The sequence below is a fragment of the Triticum urartu genome, chromosome 7, assembly GCF_003073215.2.
Source record: "Triticum urartu cultivar G1812 chromosome 7, Tu2.1, whole genome shotgun sequence".
Classification (NCBI taxonomy): domain Eukaryota; kingdom Viridiplantae; phylum Streptophyta; class Magnoliopsida; order Poales; family Poaceae; genus Triticum; species Triticum urartu.
In genome coordinates this window covers 121,447,817-121,465,310 of record NC_053028.1, presented here as the reverse complement: position 1 = coordinate 121,465,310, position 17,494 = coordinate 121,447,817, and the positions used below count along the sequence as shown (strand labels likewise).

The following is a 17,494-nucleotide window of genomic DNA, read 5'->3' as shown; positions in this document are numbered from 1 at the left end:
TGAGCCGTCCCCCCCCCCCCCCCCCCCCCCCCCCCCCCCCCCCCCCCCCCCCCAGCCCCAAGGTTGAATTTGTTGCAAAGGTAGCCTTCATATATTCTGATGAGAAAAATAACAGCCCTTTGAATATGTTCTCTTTCCGGAAAATAAAATTAGCTCCAAGCATTAAAACATGTATGCTCTACATGAAAAGTAACTACACTTTTGAGTGTTTTCTTTCCACTAACATGGTCATATTTCGAGTAGCGCAACCCTATATATATGACGAATATCAGTCCAAACCAAGAATGTCACCTAAAATAACTACCAGCCGCCTTAATTTCATCAATTTTAAAATTATAGCAACAACATAGGGTTTTCAAAACGTGGATACTATTTTGTTAGAGATGTCATTAAATGAGATTTTGTATAGTAAAACTGACTCGCTTTTTTGTGAACAAAGAGTACAACCGCACAAAATACACACTAGCAGTAGAGTCTTGGAATTAATTTTGTAGGAGGATTGACATTTAACTGTAAATACTCTATAAGCTATCGATCTGTGTAAAAAACAATGCATGACTTTGTAATTGTTTTTTCATTATTAATCATTTATTTATTTATTTATTTGTGAGTCATTTAGACTGTAGGCTTTGTGGTCTGTGGCATGAAAATTGAATTGGGAAATTTAAGCTTTAGTGATATTTCATATTCAACGTTTCCGTCACGTTGAAATAGTGGGTGTCTTGAGTCATGCTAAGGCTACTCATAGTAGGGAGTATCATATTTCTGACTCTTTGCACTGCTACGTACGTACTGTAGTACGTACTTACGTACCGGTACCGCATAGATGGGCGGTCGGTCGAGTTTATGGCTCATGAAACACCAGCACTGCACGTACTTTGTACTCCGTATACACAGTGTTTTACCGGTGAAAGTACGCACGCTGGCATTTTCCTCTCTCGGTAAAACGATGAAGTTAACTGTGCCAAAAAGCTTGGGAGATCGACACAACAGCGGTTCTGAAGTTTACGGCATGGTCCATGTGCACCTTCTCTAGTGATGTTTTTCTGGTACTCCAGCGAAGCTCTGACGAACAGCTCTGACACAAACGGACGACCACTTTGCGACATGATGATGGTTGGTTGACAATATGTGCATGTATGCATTAAGTGGACGTGCACGCAGACTTGTGTGGCCCGGCACGACTGAGTTGGTGTGTGTCCTAATAATTACGTATGATTCTGATCACGGCCGATAATGCATGTTACTAGCTTGACTCTGGCCTCGATCGCCATCCGAGCGCGTACTTGAAGGTCCAGATGAAGTGGTGGCTACACACATCGGTTCCACTGTTAATTGATCTCATCCGGACACATGCGGCCTTCTCAGCTTAACGCGTGCCTCTAAGGCAGTGGTGGGTGGCATCAATACATCGTAATCACGAAGTTCAGGAGTGACAGTGAAGTTGCTTGCCGTATGCGCATGTGCCTTTCGTTCCTTCTGCGTGTTTGCTACTCCCTTCGTCTCATGATATAATATAAGAGCGTTTTTTATACTCTGAAAATAGCCAGGCTATGAGTCGACTTTGCTAGGAGAATAAGGACACACGACATGGAACTCTGACTCCCCGACGAAGCCGAGCCAAGAGCAAGCTGGAGACAAGGACGCCGTCGTGACGTTCTCATGAAAATGAGTCCAAGGCTTGACCGTGCGGCCGTGCGGGTGTGCAGGTGGTCGATGGTGCCATAGCGAGGGATTACAGTGATGGTCAGACGACGACGGCTCATGCAGAGTCCGGGGGTTTGGGGTGGGCGGTGCCATCGGTTAGGCAGGTCTTGGAAGGCGGCTCGGGTGCAAGGAGGAAGATAACCGGGAGGAAAAAAGCATCATGTACCAGAATCGACTTGCACTGATTTTCTTTTCCAAACGACTAAATATGACCTATCCCTTCCGTCCTTAAATACTTACCCATATTCATATGAACAACAATTGAACAATACAACAAGATAACCGACAAACTATGAGTGATTTGTATCTCACGTCCTCCATAACCGTGGATCGCCGATATTCATACGAAAAACAAATGAACAACCCAGCGAGGTAGGTGACACTTCATTTATTTATTTTAAAAAATGATCAACCACTATGACAGTTGGGGAGGAAGAAGATCACGCCACAAGACGGCGCGACCCCGATGAGAAGAAGTTTTTGGCCGGTGAGACCAAATTGTGAGCTCATCAATAATTGAGCGGATTGTGTCCACATGTTAGAGGCATACATCATTAGAGACCATTTGGTTTCTCGCCTTCCAAATTTTCCAGAGCACTGTTTAGAATGATGAAATCATTGATGGTTGAAGGCAAAAAAACAATGAGACAATGTGAAGGCCCTCAATTTACTGATTATATCCTTAAATTTTGGTAGAGCGATGGTACTGCCACCCCACTGTGCGAAGAGATTTTGTAGGTGTGCGGCCCGAGCGGCGAAAGACCGACCGACCGACCGACCGAGCGGGCCGAAGCGAATCGGGTCCGATAACACGCGGAAGCGGAGGCGTGGTCGGTCGGTGTTCCGTCGCGCACGCGTGACGGAAACGAAGAGACGGTCAGACACGACGCGCCAAGCGGCGCCAAGCCACACGCCACCGACGTCGTACGTGGCCCCATAATAAGGGCGCGAGCGACCCCCCGCCGCCGCCAATCCCCAGCCCTAACCGGCGCGATCAACCGACCATGGCCAGCGACGAAGCGCTCCGCGGCTCCTACTCCGATTACCACTACTCCGTCGACGACGACGACGACGCCGGCATGTACGCGTACTACTCCGACGAGGACGCCGGGGGGGACGAGGAGGGCGAGGAGGAGCCGAGGCCGCCGGCCAGGAGGAAGAGGGCCGGCGACCGCAGGGCGCCGCGCGGGCCGCTGCGGTCCGTCAGGCGGCGCACGGCTCTGCCGCCGGGCTGCGGCGGCGCCGGGCCGTGGGGCGGGAAGCAGCGGAGGAAGCTCCTGGCGTGGCGGCTGCGGGGGAAGGACCAGCGGCGGCAGGCGAGGGAGAGGGCGCGGTGGTCCGGCGTCAAGGCGCCGCCCGGCCTGCTCGATCCCATCTTCCTGGACCTCGAGATTGATCTGGGTGATGATTAACGAGTGTTCTGTACGGGCATACTACTACTAGTATTTATTAGTGGCTGGTTTCTGTCTAACGTTTACGCTGGCACTGAATTAACGTGGAAAGTACATCCAGTCGAACTTGGCTCGCAAATGTTGCTAAACCGAGGAAAATTCAGTTCTGGTCCTAAACCAAGACATTTGGTTATGGCCGTTCCTTTGGTTAATCTATTCATTTCAAGCTCATTTAGTATATAGTCAGTTATGAACTTGACTGATTTTTCATGAATCTACAAACAAGTTCTTTATCTGGCATTCAGAAGTTGAAACAATAAGCTCAGGTATCTTCTGTCAGCATAAGCACAGTGATAAAGATCACTTGATTGAAGTTTGGTAAAGCAGACTGTTTATCAAACGCTGAATTTGGCAGAGTTCTTGCTCGGTCCTTTTACACACAAGATAACATGCATTGTAGTACGAATTCATACTCCGAATTCACGACAAATAATTTCAGATAGCATTTTTCAAACAGCAAAAGGAGCCAAGGAATCCAGCAAATTTGCTCTTAAACGTGACATGAGTAGCAATTAGCAAAGCTACGTACTGTGATAATTAATTATACTTATGGTAGAACAGGTTTTGAGCCTGGAACTCCGCAAAACTATCAGACTACTGCGGCATGGAGAAGCAGAGAGTCCATATATACGATGTGCACCAAACAAACTGACTGATTGCAAGCAGCTAATCAAGCCTTCTCGTCAGGAGCGCCAGATAAATGGGCCTTCTCGATGTGGCGTGTGATCTGTGAAACTGCGTAGTGAGAGGCACTTGATGCAGCATAATAGGATGTCACAGTGAGCTGGGCAAACGTTGGGAGCGCATATGCTGCAAGAAACAAAGTAGCAGATGATCAGGCATAATGTCTCGAAAATGCAATTCCTCGGACTGCACGCTCCAGCGAATGGCTGGTGAGTCTTCAGGAGTATTTTTAGTTTTCAATATAACAGGCACAGGATAAGAAATTGCTAGTTTATACCTAGCTAATGTTGGCAACATGCCTGACAACATGTAGCTAAGTATACAAAAAAAGACTTACCATCCAACAATCAATTGAGGCTAAGATTAGAAATATCTTTAAGAGGAGCATCGGAGATTTGTAATAACCCAAGATTTACCATACGCTCTAATCTCTACTATTAAAGGAGTATCGAACGTCGTGATGGTTCGACCTCCTCCTTCTCCTATCGATAACCTCATCCCCAGCACCCACGTCCGCTTGTGCCCTTCCTCCGCGCGATTAAACTAACACGGAAAAAAAATCTGGAAACAACCGCCGCCCACGCACACAACGTCCCACGTCCACGCCCTCTCTCAGCGTCCTCCGCCCCTCTCGCTCCCGATCCCCCTTCTCTATTTGGATCTCACAAAAAAATTGCTGCCGCCGCCGGCTGCGCCCCCCGCCAACCTTGTGGGGCAGGTGTAGCCGTGGAGGAGGGCAGACGGATGAGAAGGAGGCTGCTTGCTGAGAGTGTGTCAGCCAAGGAAGAAGCCGGCTAGCTCGCCACCAGGGTATGTACGTCGCCCCATACCGCCATGCCCCTGCATCCTGGGTTGACACCATCCACTGAGAGTACGAGACGATGCGTGCGAGGCGGTTCTCCATCTACGGGTTGCTTCGAGCGGTGAGGTAATGTCGCCTCCTGTCCATGACGACAGTGGTAGAGGAGGAGGAAGAAAGCAGCATGGGAAAGGCCGTCTAGGAAATGTTAGTGTCGCCGTCATCTCTTGAAGGTCCTCGCTGCTTCCTCAATCTTCACCAGTCACCTTGGAGGACGCGGACGTGGCTCTCGTTGGTGGGGGAAACAGAGAGACGGCGGGTCGAGCAGGCAGAGGGTGGTGCCCACAGGAGAAGCAGCGGGATTTTTCACAACCACACTAGCAGCGGCGCCAGCTCCTTGGGGGTGAATGCAGCGGCGTCGGATGTTACCAAGCTCCAGGACAAGTGCCAAGGAGAAGATCTTCTTCGTAAGCATTCTTCCTCTCATGATCTCTCAAATTTTGGTTATTCCTCCTGTCACTTCTTTTGGTCTTGTGAAGATTCCGTTCATAACAGCTGCTATGCTCTGTTAGTCTGTTGGTCTGTGTGTTAGTCTCGTGGAGTAGCCGTTTAGACTCAATGACTGTAGTGCACCTATTTTATGTTGCATAGACAGCTTCGAATTTTCTGCTCACATCGAGCATTGCTTTCAGTTGTTGCAACATCAGATGCGCATACAAGCTTATGCTCCTTTGTATCTCCTTGTCACATGTATATACATGATGCAGTCTTAGTGCATCAATTTCCCACGACGTAATATTAGTTGATCTTTGCTTTTGTTATCACAAGAAGTCTTACATTCGGGTGTACACTGACAACATGATAGCTACTCATGTTTTAATCAGATATTGTTCTTGCATAGCCGGTTCAGCCAAAAAAATTGTCCAAAGTTACTTTCATGTTCTTTGCACCCAGTTCATTTTAATATAAAAGCTTTCTTTTGGAGAACCTCTTATAAATGCCTCTCCTGATATATAATCAGTGGGTTCGGTGACAGTAGGTTGATTTAAACCATGGTACTATACACTGAGAATTATTGCATATATAAATTTTCCCAGTGAATTGAGAAAGAAATCCGTATATAGTTATAAACAGTTAAAAGGCCTGATAGACAACTGCTCCTCTTTTTATTTATTTTTTCAAGTTTCTAGACAGAATATTCTAAAACATGTTCGTGGTACCTGACATGTCTATGAATTTATGAAGAGATAGGTACATGTATGAAGAGATTCATTGTACTAACTGAAGAAGTTCTGAGCTATCATCTAACTAACTATTGCAGATTTATTTATATAGTCCATGTTTTACTTTTTCCTTATTAACGAATGGAGTGGATTATGAGATCTCCTATTTCAATTAGTTTCTTGGTTGGTCAGCTTAAAGTAATTTGTTTTATTGTTCCAGCATCACTGGCCCTGTAGAGATCACCCAGGACTTTCGAACCTGCAAGCACTGCACTTGCCTCAGCCTCCATAGCGTCACAGAAACTTGGGATCCTCTGGCTGGTGGACAAAATGACCGTTCCTTCACCGTCCCATATGACCATACCATGGCCCCAACATTATCCTGACCAGTAGCTTGTACGAAGTCTCCATCCAGATTGAGTTTTTTTAGCAAGCCCCTTTGCGGTTTCTCCCATGAGCACTTCTGTCTTGCTGGTGGTGTTGGGTGCCGGCTTGGCTCCTGGAACAAGGGTTGTTTGCCTTTGTCACCAGAGTCTGAGATCACAAGCTGCTCTTGGTGACAGCCCAGTAGCTCAGAAGAAAGGCTACTAGAGCCAAAATTGGCGCTGTACAAATTATATTTTGTATGATATTCAATGTCCTTTGGAGTGAAAGGCAGTAACTGCAGAATGATGTTCAAACCATATTTCGTTTGTTGTTTATTTAATCAGTTTAGCTTTCATTTGATTCTTGGTTCAGTTTCGAGTCAGCCTTCTAGATCAGAGTAACTGAAATTGAGGTATAATATTTGGTCAATGATTGTAGTGTGAAGAAAGGTGGGCTTATGCTATTTCAATCTTCAGTTGCGTGGATGAATCAGGAACAAATATAGTTCAAGTATTCTGAAGTGAGATGCGTTATTGTTGTTTCGTTCCTTTTTCAATTGTCTGCCACATAATTTTGTTTCAGGATTGTATGGTGAAATGGTAAGAGTCAGTTTCATTTGTAGGTATCAATACCAATAGTGTCAAGTGCAGACATATCGACAATTTTGTCTCTATAATAGCCCTGCAGAAGGGACTGCAATAAAAGATATTGTGGCAAACATTACATGGTGTGTAGATATGGAGTCAGCAATGCATTGCTACTGCACTACTATGACTGCACCAACTGAAATACCAAGGTACGATTTCTCCAGAATTCTACTAACGCCGGGAAACTCAGCTTTTGCAATTGACTCTGCTCATCCAAGAGGCTGGCAACGATATCAGATATTCGATAGCCAGAGGAGAGGACCATCACGCAACTGCCAAACAAATATGAGCATGCGCATCACAAGTTTATGAGTTCTACATTTTACCTTTTAGCTAGCTACCTACCTTTATAACATGTACTATAGCTACAACATGCAACGAAATGACTTCCTGAAGAACATGGAAAGGAAATATATTGTATTTGATATCTTTTGAACTATATGCAAGATTCACAGGTTACATGTATAACGCCTACATCTCTTTAGTCAAAACATATATGTCTTGATGCGTAAGCAATTGTTGTTCCTATAATATTTGTCAATTTTACATTACCGTGAACATGTCCCAAATAATTTGATTAGCCAACAGTGGTGTAACACAAATAATTTTAGTATTACTAAATGAAGTACCATCCCTACATCAAGACTGGATACAACGCACACATGACATGAGGAACCTTCAACGAATGCAGCCAAGTTTAAGTATTTTGCACTAGCACACCGTAGCTAGCCTTTTTTTGGATGTGTTATTCTGTCCAACAAGGAAAATAAAATGCAGCGGAAGTAAATCTTCAGAATTGAAATCACATATTGTCATGCTCAATGCATATTTCTAAAGTAGAATAATTGTTTTGTGTTTATATTATTTTTTATTCCGTGGCAACGCACGGGCATTCGGCTAGTAGATTAGAAATAAATTTTAGAGAAACTACAGAGATTTGGAATAAGCCAAGAGCTCTATAATCTGCCAAAGTGCAGATGACCCACTTCCCGTTTGAGATAACGACTTGTTAACCTAAGAAATTTAAGACTCATAGAACTAGGAAGAACAGGATACATGTCTTCTGTAACTTTGCTCAGCTGTCAATTTTTACGTGGTTATTAGTATAACAGAAATTGGCAAGGTATATGCGATGCTTAAAGAAAGCTAAAATGAAGCATACCCCATGTCCAGTCCCAACCTGATCAAATAATTCCTTTCTATTGCACCTAAAATCTATATCTGCAACCTCGATACAGGATTTGCAAGTAAATGCTAGGCTGAGAACTATATAGAAATATACAGACAGATACTAAACAAAAAATGATGCTGGATCACACTATTTTCTTATGGTCACTTTCTCTGTGCACCCTTAACAAATGCATACAGGCCATAGAGGTTCACAATGATTACCGATGCACAAACAAAACAAGAAGAAAAAGAACATGTTCCAGGTTTTTTAGCTATAATATGCAAATTTCTATACAGGGGGGTATTTGTTGTCAACGCTAATTTCAAGAAACTTTTTAGATAAGAAAATGATAACTGAACTTCGTTGCAAAAACTTACCCCCAAATAAAGCACTGGCACCAGAGAATAAGATCAAAGGAGGGACCTGCACAAAGAAAATATCACCTCCAATTAAATGAAAATGTAACAACAATGTGAACTTAACAGTTACAGAAACTGCTACGAGTGCCAAACATAAAGCAGATAAATGAAAATCCATTGCCAGTTGCACCGAGAACACATGATAAAAAAGCCCCAAGGCAAGTAAATAACACATGTCATAATCTCAGCAGTCTAAAAGATGGCAGCAAACCAAAACTTATGTTAAGTTTGAATTTTCTAATGCTGAAAATGCAGAAAACCCATGTTTATGATTCTAAATTCAACCGTTTTTTCCAATAAAAATCTGTCCAGCCAGTCACACATTCGAACAGGTGCCTTGGGAGATGGCATTTCTTTACCTTCCGTCAATATCATTTGTTCAAAAATTAAGCAAATATCATTCGATCCTTTAAAATTAAGTAAATACCCTGATCTTGTTCTTGAACTACACACAGGCACACAGCTAAGTTCAAAATCGTATCATGCTTGAAAGACAGGTTTCGCTAATTAGTTTCCTTTGGTGTTCCTATCCGTATAGAATGGCAGAAGTTTTCTCGATTAACTTATCATTCCTGTAGCAGACACCAAACGCCTTTACTCGTATAGAGTTTGATGTGATCATAAACTGGGGTCAATTTGCGCCGAACTGTCACTCATTCTCCTGATTAACTAATGATGGATAACCTCCTTCACTACATACATCTTCTAGCGTCACAATTGCAAAACACAGCTTTAGAGATGTAAGAAGATGCACCAATCTTTTAAACTATCCTGACAAAACTGTAAATCCAACAATCAAGATGACCGAGCTGAATCAAAGCGATACTTGCATACCAGCACCATATGAACCAAAATCAAGACTTACCCCAACAAGTAAGTGCAGCCACTTGGGCCCCTTGACATGCTTCTGGACAAACGGGATCCCTGTTCCAAAAACCAAAACATTCCAATTTCTCATCCAGAGCATACCTGACTAACAACTAAGCAATGGACCGAAATCAAACACAACGAACCTGTATTAAACCCGTGCACCGCACTGAGCATCGCGCCGGCGCCAGAACCAGTCTGCAGCAACAGGACAGGCAGGAAGCCAGCACACAAAGTTAGCGACGAATCTCTCCAATTACGGATCTCGGGCAGGCGCCCGTAGAAATTAAGCAGCAAAAAAGGGGGGCGAAATCGCGTTACCACGGCGGTGGCGTCGTGCAGGACGGAGGTGATGGCCCAGTCGCGCCCTCCCTGCGCGGCCGTCCAAGCGAAAAGCACAAACATCCGGTCAGAACGAACCGCGGGGCAGATGGAGGAGGAGGAATCGGGAGAGGGGGGGAAGGGGGGTTGGGGAGTACGTACGGAGCTGGTGGCGGGGTTGAGGAGGGAGAGGCAGCGGGGGCAGCGGGCGGAGCCGAGGCCGGGGTTGATGGTGGGGTCGCGGTGGAGGTGCGCGCCGCTGCGGAGCTTCTCCTCGTACACCTCCCGCGTCCCCATGTTCGCCGGCGGCTGAGCTAGGCCTGGCTTGGGGAGGGGGAGAAGACGTGGACGGTTTTGGGTTCCGGGGAAGAGCGTGCTGGACTGTGGAGGCTCTTTTCCTTCCGTGACACGGGCTGGAGGCGTCAGCTTTACTGGGCTAGGCACGACCACGGCCCAAATAGATATCGCAGTTTTCTTTTTTAGCCCCGAAATCAAAGAAGTACTCCTTCCAAACATCACTCTCACCCTTCAGGATGCGACAAGTGGCGCACTGAAAAATGAGCTTTCCCCTTTTCATAGATTCATTTTTTTAAACGTTATATCTCTTAAACTGTGCATTCAATTTTTGGACCGTTTTCATCATTGAATTTCTGGCATCGAGATCTTCAAAACTAGATCCCTGTTAATAAGTTTAGACAAACTTTTTTTCATAAAAAACGGATAAAAAACCGAACAGGAAGCATTTTTTCCCTTTTCAAAAGAGACACGACCATGCCTCTCGCAAAAACAAAATCGTGCCTCTCACGGAATCAAAATCATGCCTCTAGTGGAAAGAAGAAAAAAACTCATTTATTTTCCTTTTCAAGAGGCGTGGTCGTGCTTCTCGCGGAAGAAAAAAAACATGATTTTTTTTCATTTTCAAGAGGCACAGCCATGCCTCTCGCGAAAGGGAAAAAACAAAATGCCTTTTTTCGGTTTCGGAGAGGCAAGGCCGTGCCTCTCGTGAAAGCAAAACTATGCCTCTTCCGGAAGGGAAAATGTGTTTTTTTTTGTTTCAGAGAAGCACGGTCATGCCTCTCGCGAAAGCAAAACAGTGTCTCCTGTGGAAGCAAAACCGTGCCTCTCGCGGAAGAAAAAGCAAAACGGTTTTTTTCTCGCAAATTTTTTTTTGAAACTTTTCTCGTCCAAAAGCTAAGAAAGACCGATAAAAAACCAAAAAGAAAAAGAAAACCCGTCTAAAATGCCGAAAACATCTGGAAAAAATCCATAGAAACGCCAAGAGCGCGACATGCAGCAGCGGCTTAAAACGTGCCAAGTGACACGCTCTTGCCCCTCCCTCCAAATGATCGTTGGAGGCTCCCGAAGGAGCGATCGTTAACTAGTTGCTTTCTTACGTGTACATATAGGAGATCCCGACGCTCAAGTGCGTCCCACTGCCAGCGCTTACGCGTAACAGGATCCTAACAGGTCGGCCCATTCAGTAGCCCGATAGCAAGCTGTCTTTTGCGACTGCTAAAATCCCCCAAAAATGCGTCGGAGACCCAGTGTTCCTTAGCACTTGAGCTTTTGAGTGTAAAAAATCCGTAGGTTGTGCGAACATTTAAGAACAAACTGCAGCCGCTAATACAAAAAAAATCAGATTTTTATGACCATTTCTTAGAAAATGGTTAATAAATGTCTTTAAAAATTGCAAATAATAACTGTGATCATGAACAGGTATCAAGTTCGAAGAAAAATGTAAAACGTGAACAGTTTTGAAAATTTGAACATTTTTCAAACTGTGAACAAATGTCAAATTCCGAACAATTTTTCTGAACTGCGAAAAAGTTAAAAAAAGTGAATTTGAAATAGACATTGAAAATTTTCTAACTACACGATGAACATTATTCAAATTCACAATGAATTTTTTTGAAAAATACGGTGAACTCCTTTTCAAATGCACACTGAACAATTGTTCTAAACATGATGAACATTTGTTCATACATAGTTAACATTGTCTTCAATGTACGGTGACATTTATTTCAAAACACTATTTTTTTAAACGAGGATCAAAATCTGAAAACGTAACAATTTTTAAAAACATGAACAAAATTTGGATTTAGAACATTTTGCCAAAAATAAGAGATGAAATTATGATTGACTTGGATTTTTTTTGAATTTATGAAGAAAAATGGAACAAATTAGAAGAAAAACAAAAATCAAACGAAATATATGAAAAAAAAACTAGATAAAAACCAGTAAAAGATAAAAAAAGGTAAAACTGGTTCGGGTGGTTCGCTAAACGTTGCTCACTTTGAAGTGGGCCGGCCCGTGTCGCGTCTGTCGCTCGCAACGTTTCAGCAAAGCCGTAACAGTTTGATGCTCACGGCAAATAAGATCCACCTTTCCTGTACGAGAAAGCGAGCAAACTCGCATTACTTTTTTTAAGTTGAAATTCTAAAAAAAAACTTAACCTGAAAAAGCCTTCACAATTAAAAAATGTTCTTAGAATTCAAAAAATGGAATATTAAAATATGTTAAATAATATGAAAATCGTTTCTGAATTTATAAAAATGTACATGAATTCGGAAATCGTTACTTATTTACTATATAAATTATTCTAATTTCAACAAAAATGCGAATTAAATAAATTGTTCCTGCATTTCACAAAATGTTCATAAATTTGGAAATTGTTTCTGAATTCCATAAAATGTCCCCATATTTTAAAAAATACTCATGAATTTGAATGCTGTTCCCACATTTCAATGAATGTTCTGGATTTTAAAAAATCATGAATTTAAAAAAAATGTATTTCAAAAAAAGCTCCGATGTTTCAAAAATCATGCATTTGAAAATTCGCAAATTTCAAAAAACCATGTTTCAAAAATTGTTCAAAAAATAAAAATGTTCATAAAATAAAAAGTAGAACACAAGAAAGGTGATAGAAAAGATAATTAAAAACTAAAAAACAGAAGAAACAAATGGTTCACAGAATATTCTAGAACCTTCTCAATATCCATTGTATAAAAGCTCACTATAAACAGAATATGGGTCTGTCATATACTGCACGAGCGTTTCTGGGGGTACGTGGTACCTGGCTATTCCGCGATCTGTTCGGGAAATAAGATTCGTCGTAGATGAGTGTACCCGTGCATCCCTGTTAAAACCTCTCCATTTGACCCGGGATTAAATTATCTCGTCACGAGGAGTTGGTTTTGGGAGGAAGAAAAGCGAGCACAATAAGGCGATGTTGTGGCGGTCCACCTCCTCTGCAGCGGCGTCGACAAGGCAGTGGTCCCACTCTCAAACGCCATCACTACTCCGCGTATCACAAAGTACATTTAGATTGATCACAACGGGCAGGAACATAAGCTAGTAATCTACACATTTCTCTAGACTATGTTATTATCTTCATAGTGGGTAGGAACATGTATATAGTGTCATGCAACGATGTATTTATTAGGATATAGGCTCATTGTTTTTTGGAGTGTGCGATGTTCCGGTAACTTAGCTAGTTACCACAAGAACTCTCTTTATTAAATATGTGCCACATAAGCAAAATTGCATTGAAGTGTGTGATGTTACTCCTAAATTCTTTCCCATTGCGACCAACCTTATATGACCAGGGCTAGACAGAAAAACCAAGAACCCAAGACCAGAGCCAAAAAAACTGAGGCCAAAGCCGAAAACACCGAGGACCAAAGGTTCGGTTGTTGTCTGGGTTAGCGAACGTGAGAAACCGATATTACATCGATGAATTCGCCCGTTGGATGTTGTTGACCAAATTTCCCGAACTAACCAAAATAGTAGTACTGTATTAAGGCCATACTAATTAAGCCTAATAGTTTTTTTTTAAATGAAGCCTCGCGAAGAGCCCTGCTTTGAATTAATAAAGTCATCAACCGGTCAGAAAATACAAACACACACAAACTCCCACAACCAAACGATGCAAGGAGACACTCTAGGAGGCTTACAACTCAATGGGTCGCACAAGCTCAAAAAAAATAAGGAAAACAAAGCATGAAGCTAGTCCTAGCCGAAGACTACAGCCAAACAGCCATCTAGGGATGAGGCACACACGAGCACGATGAGGACCTGCTTACAACAGAGTGTGGTAAGTGAGCCCGACCAACGCCCAAGTAGAAAGACAACACACATCCGCCGTCTCTCTCACCGCAGAGGGACCCTTCCCTCTCGCCATGGCTCGCAAGGCGCCGTACCGGCGGACTTGAGAGACGCTCACCCTAGAGTAGGGGACGTGCCAGCTTCGGTACCTAGAGCAGCCGCAGCACATCACCACTTGAACAATCGAGCACTCCGCGACTGCCGCGTCGCCCCAACCTAGAACGCCTGAAAGCTGCAGGAAAACCACCAGGTGCAGCTACTGAAGAAAGGTAGCAAAGGCAGCAAGTAAACCGACAGGCCACCGAGGAGCATTGCCAGGCAGCCGACGGGGACGCCTAGCCATGCCGAACCTCGTGACACCGCCGTCACCGGACCACCCAAGCCACCCATGCTCTGACCTTTGAACCCCTCACCTGAACGCAACCCTCCCCAGGCAGCGCCCCAAGGAAGACACGACGCACAGCGCTTCGTCGCCACCCAATCCAAGCCGGATTTTTGGCTTTCACCCGGGAGAAGGAAACATGGGTGAAAAGGGGAAGGGCCTCTGCAGCACCTCCAAGGAGGAGACGGCGTCAGGGACGTCGCTGCTGCCAGGCCGGCCAAGCCGGCCAACGGTTTCCCCGCGACCCAAAACCAGACCATCGGTCACCCACCCACATCATACCGGCGCTCAGAGGGAGGCTGGCGAGAAGCGGCGGGGACGAGGGAGACAGGGGGAAGGAGCCAACCTCAGATCTAATGAGGAGGGGAAGACATCCGCGCCGCCGCCACCCGCCGACGTCTCACCACCCGCGTGGTCGAGGCCGCCGGCCAAAGCCCACACACGAAGGCGCCGCCGCCTCGCCAAGAAGGGTCACCGCCCCAGATCCGAGGTCCTCCTCGAGGAAAGGAGAGACCGAGGCCTCGCCGCCACCATCACGAGCGGCCGCGCGAGCGGATCCGGCGGCTTTCTCAGGTGGCGGCGAGGGAGGGAGGGTGAGGCAGCGGCGGCGCGACGGGAAACCCTAGTCTCCGCCCGAGTTGCCCGAAGCAGACGACGCGGGGCCACGGGGTGTGGGGGGGGGGGGGCAAAAGCAATATTCCACTCATTAAGCCCAATAGTCCATCTACTTTAATATGTAACGAAGCACTTCAAGCTAAAAAACTAGACGATGGGCGTTTTCCTCATCCACACACACAGTCCCCGCATCTTATCCTGGATCCGCTAGAGGCTTTGCCTTCCTTCACTCATCTACAGGCCACTCCACGCAGCGTCGCCACCTCTAGTTTCCCAACCTCGCGCAAACCAGCAGCGGCCGGCTGCGTGCGTGCACCCATGCGTCCCGCGTGGTGGCTGCCGGCGGCGCCCATGGCTCCCTCGCGATAGGTGATGGCCGAGGACATCCATCACTCCCACGCGGTCATGGGTTCACGGCCAACACTTCTTCATGGACGGCAGCCCGCTTCCGATGATGCACCCGCTGCTGTATGATACAGATGGATCAATTAATTCTTGTTCTCCTCTCCCTATTTTCTTGGCCAAGATTTGATTCCTGATTCTTCATCCCAACTAAAATATCGGGTCCCTTCGGTAATAACCGAGGACCGAACAAAATTATAGGTTCACCAAAGTCTTAGTCATTGATTTTTCTGAAGATCGATCGGTCAGGAAAAAACATGAAACCGAATTTCAGTATAAACCGAAGTACTGAACCAAATTTTTCGGTCTAACCGAACGCCCAGGCCTATATATGCCCTTATTCATCTTTTTTTCAGAAATGTTTTTTGTTTTTTGATAGTCAGGGCTCGATTTTTTATGAGCAACTTGTGATGTAACTAACGGTGGCGAATGAACGAGTTGATTCATTGCAGGTGCATCGGCATCCGATGTTGTGCGAAGCGAATGATGACCGTTGAAACCAATCGTCTCCAACGCTCGCTTTTATTTAGATTAAACTGTTTTACTTTTATGTTACTATAATTATAATTATATTTTCAACATGCGAACTTAACCTATATGCTTTTCTATTATACCTAGCAACTAAATAGATAAAAATGAATGTATATAGAACAAAAATACATCTAGATACATCCATTTCTCCGACAAGTATTTTCGAATTGAGAGAGTACTTAACAATATAACTAAATGTGAAGATATAACATTTTATTATGTAATTTTAACATCGGTTGGGAAAAGCCAATTTTGATAAATTTTAAAGATATATCAGAACGACCGTGACGTAGTTAGTTATTTTTGAGATACTAAGTGTCTCTTTTTCGTCCAATTATGCTAGATCTTAGAAAATACTCCCTCTGTTCCAAAATAAGTGTCTTAACTTTGTATAAACTTTAGTATGAAGTTATAGTAAGGTTGAGACAATTATTTTGGGACGGAAGAAGTAGAACATACCAAATTGTAAATATTTACCGACTTAACTAAATTCTCTTAATAGATTGCAAATACACATTGTCGTGTGTGTTTATTTAGTTTTCTTAAATATCATGGTTGAGAGCTATAAAGTTGGTCGGGGTTTCTAGAATGCAAGCTGTCACCTTTTGAGTGCAACTAAACAAAGAGATATTTATCTTCAAACCAAATCAAAAACCCTGAATATGGACTAAGTGGTTTGTCTTGGAACTACCGCTTTTCATGTTTACTACTTTCTCCGCCACCAAATATGTCTTCCATATTATTGGTTCAACTATCAACTCCCATCCCAAAACTTTACACTTTGCCGTGAATTAGCATTATTCAGCTCAACCCGCATTAAGCGCATCTAACTTTTTCCTTGATTTGATGTGCAGTCTGTATAAAAAAGTTTGCTTTGTACTCCCTTCGTCCCATAATATAAGAATGCTGCTAAATAGATTGAAAATCATTTTTATATTATAGAACGGAGGGGGTAGTTGGTAAAAACATTATCATTTGCAATAGTTATGCATTGATGCATCATTTTTCTTCTTGGTTTGGTCAGTACTCCGCATAAAAATGTGTAATTAAAAAAAAACTTGCACACCTCACATTATATCACTCAAAAGAAAATTAATCATAGTCAAGATATATTCAGTAACACTTTGATTTGGAATATTGTATTTAAAAGCATATCCTTTATGCATTTGTTGGCTCGGCTACAATAGATTCAACTACCTTCAAACATATAAACTGAACGCGATTTTGTTTGTGACCGGTCAGCTCGTCTTTTGGACACATGTGACGATGAATAAGCCTTTTATATGGGTCCACTTTGTCAACTCGGAAGAATTTTAGACATGATCAAAGTTTTTGGGCCCACAAGCCGACAGTACAGCGAGCATACAAGCCACTCCTCTTTGATCCATGCAAGTCGATACATATGTACACTTACATTTACGCAGTAAGATGAAAAAAAAAAGATTGATGATCTTATACATCCTAAATACATATATTTATACAGGACAAAATGAGGAGTGAAATTCAAAACGTAAATTGAACATGTACATGTTAGAATAAACCATACTGCAAAAAAAAAATGAATAAAACACAGTAGCATTATTTACAACATTAGATAATCACATTTTGTTTTTCTACACAATTGGCAAGTTAAACTGTTTTACTTCGTCACTTTTGTTCATCAGTACTAGACATGAAAGTCTTTTTCAAAATTTTGCCAAGTGTATTTTCGAAATTATTTGATAATAAAGAGCAAGCTAACTAGAGGACATCTTTAACTCGCATAGAATCCAGCTTTAACTCCAACGGTTCTTAGAAGATAGAAA

General features: G+C 43.6%; 1 protein-coding gene across 1 annotated transcript; it reads right to left on the bottom strand.

Annotated features, from left to right (window-relative positions):
• Positions 1-3,577: 3,577 nt before the first annotated feature.
• LOC125519084 lies at positions 3,578-10,041 on the bottom strand. Its single transcript, XM_048683973.1, has 6 exons — positions 9,818-10,041; positions 9,656-9,706; positions 9,481-9,532; positions 9,333-9,391; positions 8,426-8,471; positions 3,578-3,968 (listed from the first exon to the last, which is right to left on the bottom strand). The coding sequence occupies exons 1-6, from the start codon at positions 9,950-9,952 to the stop codon at positions 3,829-3,831; spliced, it is 483 nt and encodes a 160-aa protein (XP_048539930.1). The 5' UTR covers positions 9,953-10,041; the 3' UTR covers positions 3,578-3,828.
• Between the last annotated feature and the right edge of the window lie 7,453 nt (positions 10,042-17,494).